The following is a 14,882-nucleotide window of genomic DNA, read 5'->3' as shown; positions in this document are numbered from 1 at the left end:
ACTTAGGTTCGTGTAGCAAGAGACATTTCGTTGGCTTTGCAAAGCAGACGTAGTTGCACCAGCTGTGAAGCACAAAGAAATGCTGGAGCAAAAGAAGCAGAATCAGCAGAATCAGCAAAAAGAGCAAAGGAGATCGTCGCTCGCTCGCCCAACATTTTTGAGCGCCCTCGTGGCTTCATCCTCCTTGCTTTCTTTACCTCCACACTCATCAAATCCACCAAACCCACCAGCTCTTCTTTCATCTCCAGCTCATCTCCAGCTCATCTCTTGCTGTGGTCTTTTCTGGGTAGCTCTTCTCTGTCCTTTTATTCGTACTCCAAATGGCTTCGACCATCCAGGTGCAATCCAATGGGCTTTCCACCCACGACCCATCTCTGTCCAACAACGAAAACACTGCTTCCTACTCTTCTGGCTCACTACCATCGCCAACATCTTCTGATCCTCTGAACTATCTGGCTTCTGCATTCTCCAATGGCTCTTCGTTGCCTTCGGCTGCTGCCTTTTCCTCTTCCCAGCACAACCCTTACCTCAAGTCCTCCAATCCCTATTACATCAACCACTCCATCCAGATCATAAACGAGCAAAAGGATTTCAATAAAAAAATCATGAACTACGTCAAGGACATTGTGGATCAAGACATTGGCTTTAATTACCATGTAATATCGGTTTTTGGTTCTCAATCAACTGGTAAATCAACCCTACTAAATGCCTTGTTTGGAACAAAATTTGATGTGATGAACCAAGATAAAAGACAACAAACTACAAAGGGAATTTGGCTTGCCTATGCTCCAAATATCGCTTCTCATACAAACAAAATTCATAACGATAATGTCGACTTGACTACTTTACTAAAAGTAAACAACATTAATACCAACAATAATGCTTCTACCACTAAAACTCCTACCCCTATTCCAAACTCACACAATAACACCCAAAACATATTTGTCATGGATATTGAAGGAACTGATGGAAGAGAACGTGGAGAAGATCAAGATTTCGAAAGAAAAGCTGCTTTGTTTGCTTTAGCAACTTCTGAAGTTCTTTTAATCAATATATGGGAAAACCAAATTGGTTTATATCAAGGTGCTAATTTAGGTCTCCTAAAGACTGTATTCGAGGTTAATTTATCTCTATTTTCTAATAAAAACCAAAAATGTCTCCTACTATTTGTGATTAGAGATTTCACCGCAACTACTACTCTTGACAGTTTAGCTGATTCCTTAATTGACAGTTTAAACAAAATCTGGTCTCAACTCCAAAGACCAAAGGGAACTGAAGATTTCCAATTGAATGATTTCTTCGATTTAAGATTTTTTGCTTTGCCCCATAAAGTATTCCAACCACTTCAATTTACAACCGAAGTCTCAAAATTAGGTGATCAATTTCAAAATGTATCCTCCTATGAATCACAGGGGCTCCCCTCACTTCACACCAATAACCAATCCATCTTTAATAAAAGATATCACAGAAACATACCATTAGACGGCTGGACTATCTATGCTGAAAATGTCTGGGATCAAATTGAATCAAATAAAGATCTAGATTTACCAACACAACAAATTTTAGTTGCAAGATTTAGATGCGATGAAATCTCAAACTTGGCTTATCAAAACTTTGAAAAAGACTTTAACCAAATTTTTAATGACTTTGATGGCAAAATTTTACCCTCAAACTTTATGCCACCAACTAACCCTTCTGATGATTTCACCCCAATTAACCAAATTATCGATCAACTAAAAGAAAAATATGTCAAGGAATATGATCTTTCTGCTTCAAGATATGCCCAACATGTTTATGATCAGAAAAGAATTGCCTTAATCAATAAAATTTTTTTAAAACTAAAAGAAATTTACTCCTTATACTTACTACAACTCAGAAAATTATCTATTGATTTATTTTTTTCAAATTTTCAATTTCTAAAGAAATCAAAAGAAAAATTTAATACAGCAATTCAACAATCAAAACAAATTGCCTTAGATTATTTTACTAAAAATTCAAAGGATTGCTTGTTGCTTGATGCAGAAATTTTTGATTATTCACTAGATTTAAAAGAATTGCAAACCTCAATTGATGAATCGATCAAAACTCAAACTGCAAAAGAATTGGATAACTTGATAAATATTAAAATCATTAAAAGATTCACAAACATCTTTAACCAACAATTCTTAACTTTATTATTATCCCCCGATTTAAAAACATGGAACGACTCATTATCAAGTTTCAACTCTACTTTATCTAATTTACTCCTAAAATTTAAATCTGAAGATGGCTCTTATGATTTTGGTCTTGGTTTATCAGATGAAGAATCTATTGACACATTTAAAAAAATTCAAAGGCTAGCATGGGAATCTTTCGATTCAATTATTCACAATCAGATAACAGAAGAAAAAATTGTAAATTTATTAAGAGAAAGATTTGAGGATAAATTCCGTTATGATGAAGAAAACGTTCCTAAACTTTGGTCAAATGCATTGGAAGTTGACCAAAGCTATAAAGTAGCTAAGGAATATGCATTTTCAATCTTACCAATACTAGCAATTGCTAAAACTGATGATGGCGTAGAAATAATACCAGATGTGTCGATATACAACCAAGAAATTAGTTCTGATGTTGAATCGGATGATGAAGAATTAAATAGCTCTAAAAACCAGAGGTTTGCTCACATATTATCAGCTGAACAACAAAATTCTATCAAGCATAAATTTAAAAGACAGGCAGACGCAATGTACGTTGAAGCTAAAAGATCAACTATTCAAAGCATTACATCAATTCCTTATTGGATTTATATTATAATTGCCATTCTAGGGTATGACGAGTTTATGGCCATTATTAAAAATCCCCTTTATATCACATTAATTATTGTATTGGGAGCAGCCGCTTATTTCACTCATGCAATGAATTTATGGGGACCTCTCTTATCAGTTTCAACAGCTATGTTTAATGAAACAGTTAAAGTTAGTAAACAAAAATTAAGAGAAATTTTAAACGAAGATAGTGATTCTATTTCCAAGTTTCGCGAGGATCAATATAGAGGTCTCTCAAGAAGCTCTACAGTAGAGTCAAATGCATCAGATTTTGATTCATTCATTAACCAGGGAAATGTTAGAAAACCTGATTCTTCACATTCAGAGTTTGAAGAATCGATTCCAATGAAAGAATTTTCTAAATTTTCCAATTAAATATACACATATTTAAATTTCTAAGCTCTTAAGCTCCTAAGCTTCTAAGTTTTTAAATTTAAAGGTTTTTTAATTTTCCGATTATCCAGTTTTAAAAGTTTTTCAAAGTTTTTAATTTATTTCTATTTTCATACAATGCTAATCATTTTTCTATCTATTTATTAGGCAAAATATAAAATTTTCGATATATAGTACATAAATAATACTAAATAGTAAAATTATTTCGTTAAATTTTAAAAACTATCTAATCATCATCATCATCTGAGTGATACAAATCTAAGGCAAATTTGTTTATCATTGGAGCTGGAGCTGGAGCTGGAGCTAGAGGAGGAGGAGGAGGATTGTTAATATTATTGGAAGATGTGTGATTTCTAGATTGGGGCCTATTTATATTATTCTGATGGTGCAAGTCCTCAAGTTTGTCCACATTATCAAAATTATTATCTAGAGATTCTGGTTTGGAATCAACTATCTCACTCAGTTGTTTATTAGTCGATTCTAAGGATATCAATTGATCCTGATGGTTTGATGCAGCAGCCAACATTCCCTTTCTTAAGGAATCCTCGCCAGGCCATATGTAATTTGCAGGACCAATGTTAAACTCAGTTGTAGCAGGAATTGTTGTAAATTTGGCCAATCTAGCAGCATATTTCAATAGTTCATCCACTGTTAATGATTCGTTATTACTTCTGCTGTTTGTGGTTTGATCAAAACTGGGAGTTTGAAACTGGGTTTCAATTGAATTTGGCAAATCCAATAAGATAGATCTGCATTGGTTCAACTCGTCCAATATATTTAGTAGCTCATTATTCAAATTTTCGTTCGATTGCCTTAAATTATTCAATAACTTTCCAAAATTCTGATGATTAATTAACAATTTTATTGAATTTTCAACATTCAAATCAGAATTCAACAAATCATTCAATGCCTTTTGATTCGGGTTATATCTTTGAATTGAATCAATCAACAGATTCAAATTTGATTCAAAAAGATTGAGATTTTTGATTATTGGCAAGCTTTTGATGGTCTGTTCATGTTCTTCGTTGAATCTGATGCTGTTGTTGATTGCCATGCTGGCTATATTGAAAGAAGAGGCAGTGGGATTCAATGAGTTGGGCTGCACATTAAGAGAGTTGAGTCTTGATAAGGGAACAGACATTTCACACACCAACACTGAACACTGACTTGTTCTGTTGTTGAAGCAGTAAATGGTCTGTTTGAAGAAAAAAATCAGCCAGATTTGTGCTTTTGAGATGATCCAGTTTTGGAACCACTGCGTTGGATATCAAATTTGTGCATAATCATGCAGCTAATTGCGGTTGGTATTTTTAAAAAAAATTGATTCAAAGCTTTTTGGGAACAGAATCAATTTGCTGCTTCTGATGGAGATGTGTGTCTCTGAGAAACACAATCAAAACAAGATGGGTCTTGGTATTCGAGAGTCTGTGTGCAGAGGAAGAAAGAGGTCCAGATCAACAAGCAGCTTTTCTTCAGAATCAGACGATGCTGAGGACTCTGAAGAGTTTTTTTCTTCTACATCTTCTTTAAACTCCACTCCTATCTCATCTCGTTCATCATCAGTTAAGGGTGCTACCACAGCATATTTAGGCTCAGATTCATGTTCAGTGTCAAGCTCAAGTTCAAAGAGAATAGCAGAAAAAAAATACAAATGTACTTATGAAAATTGTCCAAAAGAGTACCATAAACCTTCATTATTACAGCAACACATAAGGTCTCATGAGAATATACGACCATTTAAATGTTCAATTAAAAGCTGTGAAGCATCTTTTCTCAGAAATTCGCACTTAAAGGCTCATTTGGAATCACACAAACTGAACGAGGAAAAAGCCTTTAAATGCTTAGTTTGTAGTAAAGGTTTTGATTCTAATCAAAAGTTCAAAAGACATGAGATTACTCATGTTGCATCTTTCAAGTGTACATATGCTGGCTGTGATGAAACTTTCTATAAAAAAAATTCCTTGAGATTTCATATCAACAGAGTTCACGAACCAAAAAATATCTGCAAACAATGTGGTAAACTATTCACTCGACCATACAAATTATTAATGCATTTGGAGAAAAACCACGATATAACTGCTTATCCATGCACTTTTTCAAACTGTTTCCTCAAATTTAAAAATTGGTCTTCTTTGCAAAATCATATAAAAACTGATCATCCAAAATTGTCTTGTACTCAATGTGGTAAGCAATGTGTTGGTGAGTCTGGTTTACGAATGCACATGGTTATTCATAACACTAAAAAAGTTTTGAAAATTTGGAACTGCTGTATTTGTAATGACATTAATGCTTCATATCACAAAAAGGACTTGTTAATTAATCATTATAAGGAAGTCCATGATAACATATTGCCTCCAGATTTGATTCAACCATCATCTCCATTGAAAAAACAAAAGATTTCAGAAGATATTAACCATCTTCCTGGAAATGACGAAATTGGTAATGGAGATGATAGCAATAACACAAATAAAAATGAAACTAAAGATCTAAAAGTATTACTTCAGAATCAAGCTCAGATTCAAACTGAGATTGATGAGATTGATTCTACTAAACAGTCTCTTGTCTCTGATCTGAGTGATGATCATAAAAATGTAAATGAAGATGTTGTTGGTGATTCTAATTATATAGATATATGCGAAAATGTTTCCAGCCAGTACAGAAGAACAAATTATAGGTCAAGTTCCAGATTGTTAAAAAGAACCATTAATCAAAAGAATATTTATGATCTATTGGTTCGTAGACAATAGATATACAAAGTCTCTCTATTTTCCATAGAGCTATTGTTTTTTGTTTTTTGTTTTTTTGATTTCTTCTACAATTTTTCTGTATAATATGCTTGTACTATTTAGATTTTTGTTTTCAGTGTTGTTTTTTTTGGATATTTTTTGAATATTATGGGTTTTCTTTATTTATTATGTATTATTTTTACTGCTTAATATCGACTGTTGTATTCTTGTTCAAAAAGTGCGTTTTCTCCGTATCAAAGTACGTCTCAAAAATTTTCAAATCAAAAAAAAATTATTTTAATTTTAATTTTATTTGGTTAAAATCAAAATAGTGGAAGAAATAAATAATATAAAAATGGCCAAACCAAGCAATATAGTTTTTCAAACACATCGTAACTTCAGAATACGTTTAATATTATCCACATTATCGGGAAAACCAATAAAAATTGAAAAAATTCGTTCAAATGATGTCAATCCAGGTTTAAGAGATTACGAGGTTTCATTCTTGAGATTATTAGAGTCAATAACTAATGGCTCAATCATCGAAATATCATATACAGGTACAACTGTAAACTACAAACCAGGCCTTATAATTGGAGGCCAAATCACACACAATTGTCCAATAACAAAACCTATAGGTTATTTCCTTGAGCCCATATTATATCTAGCACCATTTTCCAAAAAGAAATTTTCAATTGTTTTTACTGGTGTAACATCCAATAAACAGGATATTACTATTGATGGAATTAAATGGGGATTGATTCCTGTTCTAGAAAAGTTTGGTGTTAGAGAATGTGAGTTACACACCATAAAAAGAGGTTCACCTCCAAATGGTGGTGGTGAAGTTCATTTAAAAGTGAACACTTTGCTATCGTCTCCCTTGACTCTTCATGTAACAGAATTACCCAAAATCTCTGCTGTTAGAGGGATTGCTTATTGCACCAAAGTAAGTCCATCAATGGTCAATAGGCAAATTGATTCTGCTAGATCTGTTTTAAACAAAATTGGATGCGAAGTTAACATTACTTCCGATGCATGGAGAGGGAAAAATTCAGGAAATAGTCCAGGATTTGGTTTGACTTTAGTTGCTGAGTCTAAAAAAGGTTGGAGAATCTTTGTTGAAGATATTGGTGGGCCAGGTGAAACACCAGAAGATGTTGGTACAAGAGTAGCCTATCAATTATTTGAAGAATTAAGTATAAGTGGTGCTGTTTGTCGTTCCCAATTACCTCTAGCCGTTGTATTTATGGTTTTAGGTAAAGAAGATATTGGAAGATTAATTATAAACAACAATCAAATTGATTCTCACTTAGTGCATTTATTAAGAGATATTAAAAAAGTATTTGGGACTGAAGTATTCTTTCTGCCCGATGACAATGTGATTGACCAAAATAATGAAAATAATTCTATACTAACAGTTAAAGGCAGTGGTTTCACAAATGCAAGCAAGAAAATTGCATGAATTTCAGAGGTCCTTTATTTTGTTTCACAAAATTGTTTTGAACTCGATACAATAATTTATTATAATACTTGAATTAGTCATTATATATATACTGGCCAAATCACCACTAGAGTGTTATAAAAATGGAAAAACAAAAATTTCGATGCATAAGATGAGAAATAAAAAGTAATTGGGAAATTAAAAAAAGAAAGTAGACGAGAAATAAATAAATAGATAAATAAATTGGATAATTTTTTGGGAAAATAAAATTTAATTTGTGTTTGGGCTTTTATTTTCAATTTTTTTCAATTTTTTGTTTTATTTTAAAAGAAAATTCCAGATTATTGTCTATTATAGGGCATTTGTTGTAATAGGTTACACATTTGATTCCAATTATCGGCCTGCAATTCACCATATTTTAACCTATCTGCTCCCCATTCTTGAAAGATTTTTGTAATTTTATATTGAGTTTCCTGGAACATGACAAATTCATGTAGAACACATTCTTTTATTAACCAATCTCTATTAGTTTGACTGATAATATCTTGTTTATCTCTGTTAATGCTTTGGATTAGCCTATCAACTTCTGAGCCTCTAACATCGGGTTTTGTTTTAATTTCGTTAAATCTATTTGTATTTATTTCGACTCTTTTTTTAGCTTGAAAGATTGTGTTTCCACCCAATCTATTTAGTCTTTCAAATAGGCCTCTTAAAGAGTTTATATAATCTTGAAATGTTTTAAATTCATGCATAATTCCGATGTCAAGGTTATGTGATTCGTCTTTGTATAATGAGGCGCTATTTGAAATGTGAAGATTGACGTTTTGTAGACCAGCGTTAATCATTGAGATATCGCTTGATTCAACTGAGTATATTTTATTTGAGACATCGATGAAGCCATTTAGGATTGAGTTGAATTTTAGGTTATCGTAGGCAATTTGTTCTTTTCTCTTTTCGATTCTTTCGATTAGAATGCAAATTTTAAACCAGTTTTCATACATGTCTTTTATTGAAAATTCGGCTTGTTTCCATAATTTTTGGTTATCTGGGTGCCAGTTTTTAATAAAGTTTTTTGAGATTCTTTTGCCTTTAAATTCTTCATTTGTATCGACATTGGCTTGTCTGCGCCAGCTATTTAAATCAGTTGGAACGGTTAGAAACATAATGACCAGAGATTCCTTTGATAGAATTGGGTGTTTCATTAGTTGATTTAAGAAGCGTTGGAGACCATGACGGCGACGTTGAAGAAATAAATTATCATTACTGGAGCCTAAAACTGGAATTATTAGTTATCAATGTTAGATCAAAAAGGGACAAAAATAAAATTGGAAATGAGGAATAAAAGAATAAAAAAATAAAAAAGAGAAATAAATTCATAATAGATTTAATAAAAAGATAGAAAATGACATACCAGAAAATTTTTTGGGAGGAAGTTCAGGAATTAATCTGAATGGGTATTTTTTCAAAAGAATTTCAAGCAACCTGTTAAAAAAAAGAAAAATGAAGTTAGTTTATGAAACAAAGAGTAAAGTATAATGAAAAGATTGATTTTGATTTGATTTTTGATTTTTGATTTTTGATTTTTGATTTTTGAAATGACATACCATACAAAGTCAGAATATCTTCTAATGACTTTTCTTCCATTGTTTGAATCAGTATCAGCCAATGGAGCATTGTGGACAATTAAATAGTTGATGTGTTTGAATAGTAGGCCTTCTTTTTCAGGGATTTCAGTAACTTTTATGAAATCAGCGGAGTTTGGATTGAAAGAGTCTCTGACTTGATTATTCCAAGTGGATATTTTGTCCATGTTGACGGATAAAGCGTTATTTACTGATGAGTTATTTGAAGTTATGATTGAGGAACCTAAAGGATTTGAGTTGATATTATCTATGTCGTCATCCCAAATGTTATTTAATTTATTTGTAGAGGAATTGTTACTGATTGAGTTAGAATTGGATAGTGACAAGTTATTGTTAGAGCTGTTGTTTGGATCTAAAGTAATTGTGGTATCGGAGAGGATTAAATCAGGTAAGTTATGTATATTTTTCTCTAAATTTTGGAAATTTCCCGAGCCCAAGTTGTTTTGTTCTAGAGAGATTAAGGCCATTAGTATATACCAAAACCATTCGTTTATGGACATGAATTGAATTGAGTTATTTTTTGTTACTAAATTGAGGATGTTTTCCATTGATAATTGATTCAAACCTGATTTTTCAAAGATTAGTTCCAAGCAGTCGAAGCTTACAAAGCCATCAATTGGGCGAAAGTATTTGAAAGACTGAGTATAAGATAAAGGAACAGGAACCTTTTTGATTTTTTTAATTAGTCTGGATAGATCCTCATTGTTGTCGATTGAGGAATCGTTATCGTCCTCGTAGTAGGTCTTGGAGTGGGATGATATGTTGTTATTTATGTTGATGTTCAAGTTCAAGTCCGAATTGTTGAATAGGGTATTAGAGGAGTTGATCAATGGCGAAGAAGAAGGAATAGTAGACGACAAAGGAGGTATGTCGTTGTTGTTGGAAGTTGGCCAGGCAGCAGTAGCGCTGGGAGATTTCCAAGGGTCTGTGGGCTCAGTGGATGCAAACAAGGACATTATGAGTATAAACAGAGAAAAGAGACAGAAACAGAAGCAGCAATTAGCAATTAACAGACAGCAACGGGAAGCAGAAACAGCAGAAGCAGCAGAAGCAGCAGAAGCAGCACCTTCTTCACTGGACTCGGAACAGCGCCTTTTTCACACCAGGCCTTTCCGCAGCTGCAGTAGACTGCACGTGATAAAGAGACCACTGGTGCGGATCGACACGGGTCTAGACCTGGCTTTGGATCCTTGGCGGTGGTAGTTCTGATAAGATATCACAATAAGGATGGTGGTGGTGGTGCTGCTGCTCAGCGAGCTGCCATACTCTTGTACTTCGCAGCAAGAGCCTCGCTGATCTGGTCGCTCTTCACAGGCAACGTCTGGAGTACAAAGGCAACGTTCTTCCATTCCTCTTCGCTCTCTGCCCTGCTCAACCTTTGCACAAGCTTGTCGGCGAGCTGCTTCTGCTGCTTCTCCTTCGTGATAAACGCAATGAGGAACCGGAGTATACGCTTGAGAGAGTCTCGCTCAATCTCCTTGTCATTCGACAACCCGCTGAAGATGTCTATGAACCCGTTGTAGATGGCATTGTCCTTGGTAGCCAACTCCTGGAAGAACATCCGGCACATATCTGAGATAGCTGGGTCGCTGTTCTCCAAACATTTGGCCATTTGACTCAATTGGCCCTTCACCTTCACCTGTCCAGCTAAGATCAAAAAGGTCACTGTCATCATGCACGTCTTTTGAACCATGAGGTCTTTGTCAAGCAAACATCCATAAAGATTGTCCGTTTTTTCATCAACCAAATTGTTAAAGCAAACTGCCATGTCCCCTAGAGACAACACTGCGTTCGATCTAATCACTGGATCTGGTGAGTTCTCCATTATGTACACCAACAAATCCAAGTTATCTTCACAGTATCTTTTTGATACACACATAAATTTGCACATACAAAGAACTGCTGATCTCTGTAACATCTTGTCCTGATATTTTTCCTCTTTACTGCAAATTTCTTTCACTAGTGGTCCAAATCTTGCCAATATCGAGCTTGTTCCATATAACAACTCATTTTCCCTAACTTCGTTAATAACTTCCGTAAAATCATCTTCGGTTGTTGCTCCAATCATTTCTAAATCATCTTCAGCGCTGTTTTTATTTTTCTTCTTGCTCTTAGCGTTTTCCATTTCTAACTCAATTTTCCTCTTTTTAAATATTGCTTCGCATTTCTCTAAATGCACAATAGTCTTTATAGAGATGTGTCCCACAATAAACAACAACTGTGATAACCCAATAACTTGTTTTTCCTCTTCTTTAGGATTCTCAAACACAGCTCGGATTTTTTTCTTAATAATTTCACTGCATGTCGTATTTGCATTGCTCGTAATACAATAGATCGCATTTATAGCTTGTTCGGCAACACTGAACCATTCAGCATCTTCATTATACAAATAAATCATTTTACTTAATCTCTCAAGTGCCTCATTTTCTTTGTTAACATCTAACAACTTATTCTTCCTCATTGCTCTATTCCTTTCGTTTTTTTCAATCTTGCTCATTGGAACAATTCTTTGCAATGCAATACAGCTATATTTTGCTAACATTAAATCCTCTCTTCCCTTTTTACCCAATCCTACCTTAAGCAATGCATCAATTCCCTTTACTGCAATCTCACTGTCAATAAATGAAATCATCCCAATCACAATAATAGCACCACAGCGTTGTTTCTTACTAAAATCCTTTTCCTTAAATGTATATATCTGCCATAAAATATTAACGACCGACTCATTAATAAAATCTTTTTCATACATGGCACACAAAAGCTTCTCCAACGAGGCCAAATCTGCCATTGATGTATCATATGTTAACTTGATGAGATTTTTAGCAATAAAAGCGTTTTTTTCAAGTGTGGAAATCTTTTCGGGAGTGGTTAAAAATAATGTATTATAAGAATTCACCAAATGATTTGAAATACTATTGCCTTCATCATTTGATCCACCCATCCAAATTAAATGCAACATTTTTTTAATGCCTAAATTAGAATTTTCAATTCCATATGCATCTGTTAAAACAAAAAAATTCATTGCTTCCAATACCTCCATTCTATTTTTCGAATATAGTAATTTTGATATAATTTCAGTTCCCTTTTGTATAGCTTCAATGAATTTAATCGCGTCATTATAAACTTTCAAAGTATAAACCATTTTTAAAAATTCAGTTTTAGTTCTAATTGAATTATTGTTATTGTTATTATTATTATTATTATTATTATTATTATTATTATTATTATTATTATTATTAAATTCAGTGACTTTATCTTTTTTTCTAGTTTTATTTTCATTTTCATTTTCATCATCACTACCTTCAATCTCAATTTCATTATTATTATTATTACTATCATTATTATCTTCATTGTCTTCTAGTGGACTAGGAACAGCAATATCTTCAATTGATTGATCATTTTCTATTGATGATGCATTGATGTCTATTTGTTGTTTATCCAAATAATTTTTAAGCTTTTTAATTTCTTGTTTAGTAAGTTCCTGGTTTTTTAGCCACGATGACAATTTCAAATTATTGTGTAAAAAACTAAAAGGGTGTGTTAAAATTAAACTTGAAATAAACTTAATCGCATAACGACGAACTAGTGAACTTCTATCTTCAAGGCTTCTGACAGCTAATTTAATAAAATCTCTTCTTCTATCATTAAACTTAATGGGTGAGTCAGTTACTTTAATTAAAGCTTGAATGGCCTTGGTTCTTACAAAGGGATTTTGGTCTTTAAATCTTTCTTGTAATAAGTCTAATAAAGTCTCAGTCTGCTTTTGATAACGGTCAAATGTCTCTTGGTTTTTACAAATATCAACAACGATATTTCCACAGGATTCAACGACTGCGCATCTTAAAGTTTGAGAATTATTATCTAATAATTTAGCAACGACAGGCATTTGTTTTAATACCAATTGAGGAGACAATTCGGATAATTTGATAATAAAAGCAGCAATTGATTTGGGTCCATTGGTGTCATTACTATCAAATTGATTATTGCTAACTTCTTTCAAGACATCTTCGGCTAGTTGATTGTAATCATATTCACTATTTAAAACTTTTAGCAATTCTGCCATCATTGAATTTAAATGGAAATAATAAGTTAAATTTTGCAAAATCGAAGCTTTTGCAGCTGATGCATGACCATGGTATTTAACAGATATCGAGATTATCTTAAACATATATTTCTTAATGGTTTCAATCTTGATTCGCTGCTCGTTTTCCATTAATGAGTAAATTGGTTTTGTAAATAAAGAAATAAATAGGTCTCTTTCCGGTGTGGTTTGAAATAATTTTGATAGATTGATTTTTAAAATTAAGGTGACTGAGTCCATGATGATTTCGATTTGTTTGCAATTGTTTTTGAAAATTTGTAGATTTGTATTTGCTGAACTGTTTTTCTTGGTTGACTTTGAATTTGAAATTGAACTGGGAATCTTCTCCAAGTATAAAAACGTCAACAAACAATAGATCAAGTAGCCGTATAGCTCCAAGTACTTTTTGTGCTGCTCAAAGGATTCAGTATCGCTTCCTTCAACCACCTGATCTGTTATGGGGACCAAAGACTTGACAGAAGAGCAGACAAGATGGGCCAACTGTTTCTGCTGGCTATTAGTCAAGGTAGAATAGGCGTGGACGAGGTCTTGCAACTGTTCAAAGACTTCCTCTCTCGCAACGGCTTCTGGGGAATAGGCCAAGGCATCGTTGGCAGCATTGAGGTGGTATTCTGGATCGTTAACAGTGTATGAGCTTTTCTCAGCAGCCTGGAACTCAGCAAAAGCCTGAGACAAATTGAAATTCATGGTACAGAGCTTGGTGGCAGTGCCGGTGGTTGTTCTAACTGTTTATCCAACCTCAACTTGGTTGTTTTCATCACAAAAAACAAAAAACAAACCCTGTAAGCACTCACATGCGATACTGTGCAGACGCATTCACAAGTGCAGAAAAGGGTTGCGTGATCCACAGTGGTGGTTTTGTTGTTTTTGGGTCTCTTTCAAGATAAATGAAAACAGTAAAACGAGGTTTTTGTTCAAAACACACTTTGAGTTTGGACCAACAGCACATCTCTGAGCTGCTCTAGCTACTTGAATGGTAAACATTGGCTGTGGATGAGCTAATTACTACAAGAGCAAATGGATACTCTTTCTGGGTCTAAAGCTGGCACTTTGACAGATACTGGGCATATCGAGGGCAGTCTACATTCGCCCAACAATATAAAGTTGGATGGGCAATTTCTTAACAATAGCGACAATCAGCTCAATGGCAAGGGACTAGAAGGGATACACAATGAAGTAGGGGCACAGCAGATAGCTGAATTTGTTAATGGTGGAATAAACAGCAGTTTTTTGAAAAGCGAAATGGGCAATAATCAACATTATAGTGCTGGATTCGATCTTGATGATATCACAAACACATCCACAGAAATATCCAGCAATGCTATAATAGATACCTATGTTCCAAATAATGCTGCTGAAAATATAGACGATAGTTTTCAAGACAAAGTCTATGTTTCAAACAACAATTACCTTGATCTGAACGAAAGTCTTAATCACCTTGATGCAATACTTCATAATTCCTTTCAAGATGAAGCAGGTGTAAATAATTTGCACAAAAATATAATCAATCATGAAAATAACAAACCAGATCGTGATTGTGATGAATCTTTTGATACAAAATTACTTAATCCAATTATAAAGAGCTCCAATAATAATTTTAATTTAGATTATAGACTAGGTTCAATTAGTCTTTCTGACTGTAGTGATATTTTGAATGTTGAAAAAGATCAGAATCAATCCATTGATATGAACCTCACGAAAGCCAACCAAAATGTAAGTTTCACCAATGAAGTTAAAAATCAAAATGATATAAATGATATGAATAACATAAAT

The 14,882-nt window shown here is 33.5% G+C and overlaps 6 protein-coding genes across 6 annotated transcripts; 3 read left to right on the top strand and 3 right to left on the bottom strand.

The window, feature by feature from the left end:
* Nucleotides 1–551: 551 nt before the first annotated feature.
* Nucleotides 552–3,002, top strand: SEY1 (dynamin-like GTPase SEY1; the record flags this gene model as incomplete). Its single annotated transcript, XM_020189409.1, has 1 exon — nucleotides 552–3,002. A coding segment is annotated over one exon (2,451 nt), but the record flags the coding sequence as incomplete, so codon positions are not given.
* A 220-nt stretch (nucleotides 3,003–3,222) lies between these two features.
* Nucleotides 3,223–4,372, bottom strand: MED4 (Med4p). Its single transcript, XM_020193957.1, has one exon. The coding sequence runs from the start codon at nucleotides 4,336–4,338 to the stop codon at nucleotides 3,424–3,426; it is 915 nt and encodes a 304-aa protein (XP_020044963.1). The 5' UTR covers nucleotides 4,339–4,372; the 3' UTR covers nucleotides 3,223–3,423.
* A 131-nt stretch (nucleotides 4,373–4,503) lies between these two features.
* Nucleotides 4,504–6,279, top strand: PZF1 (Pzf1p). Its single transcript, XM_020193956.1, has one exon. The coding sequence runs from the start codon at nucleotides 4,601–4,603 to the stop codon at nucleotides 5,942–5,944; it is 1,344 nt and encodes a 447-aa protein (XP_020044962.1). The 5' UTR covers nucleotides 4,504–4,600; the 3' UTR covers nucleotides 5,945–6,279.
* RCL1 (rRNA-processing endoribonuclease) lies at nucleotides 6,279–7,385 on the top strand (the record flags this gene model as incomplete). Its single annotated transcript, XM_020190882.1, has 1 exon — nucleotides 6,279–7,385. One exon carries the CDS (start codon nucleotides 6,279–6,281, stop codon nucleotides 7,383–7,385), a length of 1,107 nt encoding a protein of 368 aa, XP_020044961.1.
* A 320-nt stretch (nucleotides 7,386–7,705) lies between these two features.
* Nucleotides 7,706–9,174, bottom strand: MVP1 (Mvp1p; the record flags this gene model as incomplete). The annotated part of the gene is made up of 3 exons (XM_020190902.1): nucleotides 7,706–8,634; nucleotides 8,776–8,846; nucleotides 8,969–9,174. The coding sequence occupies 3 exons, from the start codon at nucleotides 9,172–9,174 to the stop codon at nucleotides 7,706–7,708; spliced, it is 1,206 nt and encodes a 401-aa protein (XP_020044960.1).
* A 1,069-nt stretch (nucleotides 9,175–10,243) lies between these two features.
* On the bottom strand, nucleotides 10,244–12,192 carry YCS4 (condensin subunit YCS4). The gene has a single exon (XM_020193955.1). It carries the CDS (start codon nucleotides 12,147–12,149, stop codon nucleotides 10,257–10,259), a length of 1,893 nt encoding a protein of 630 aa, XP_020044959.1. The 5' UTR covers nucleotides 12,150–12,192; the 3' UTR covers nucleotides 10,244–10,256.
* Between the last annotated feature and the right edge of the window lie 2,690 nt (nucleotides 12,193–14,882).

The sequence above is a fragment of the Ascoidea rubescens genome, assembly GCF_001661345.1.
Source record: "Ascoidea rubescens DSM 1968 unplaced genomic scaffold ASCRUscaffold_16, whole genome shotgun sequence".
In the NCBI taxonomy this organism is placed as follows: domain Eukaryota; kingdom Fungi; phylum Ascomycota; class Saccharomycetes; order Ascoideales; family Ascoideaceae; genus Ascoidea; species Ascoidea rubescens.
Note: the sequence above shows the minus strand (reverse complement) of the source record. Positions and strands in the feature narration are given on the sequence as shown.

Bases quoted from the DNA above. Each gene is read 5' to 3' on its own strand.
- MED4 (XM_020193957.1), bottom strand. From the start codon at position 4,338: ATGTCTGTTCCCTTATCAAGACTCAACTCTCTTAATGTGCAGCCCAAC.
- YCS4 (XM_020193955.1), bottom strand. From the start codon at position 12,149: ATGGTTTATACTTTGAAAGTTTATAATGACGCGATTAAATTCATTGAA.
- PZF1 (XM_020193956.1), top strand. From the start codon at position 4,601: ATGGGTCTTGGTATTCGAGAGTCTGTGTGCAGAGGAAGAAAGAGGTCC.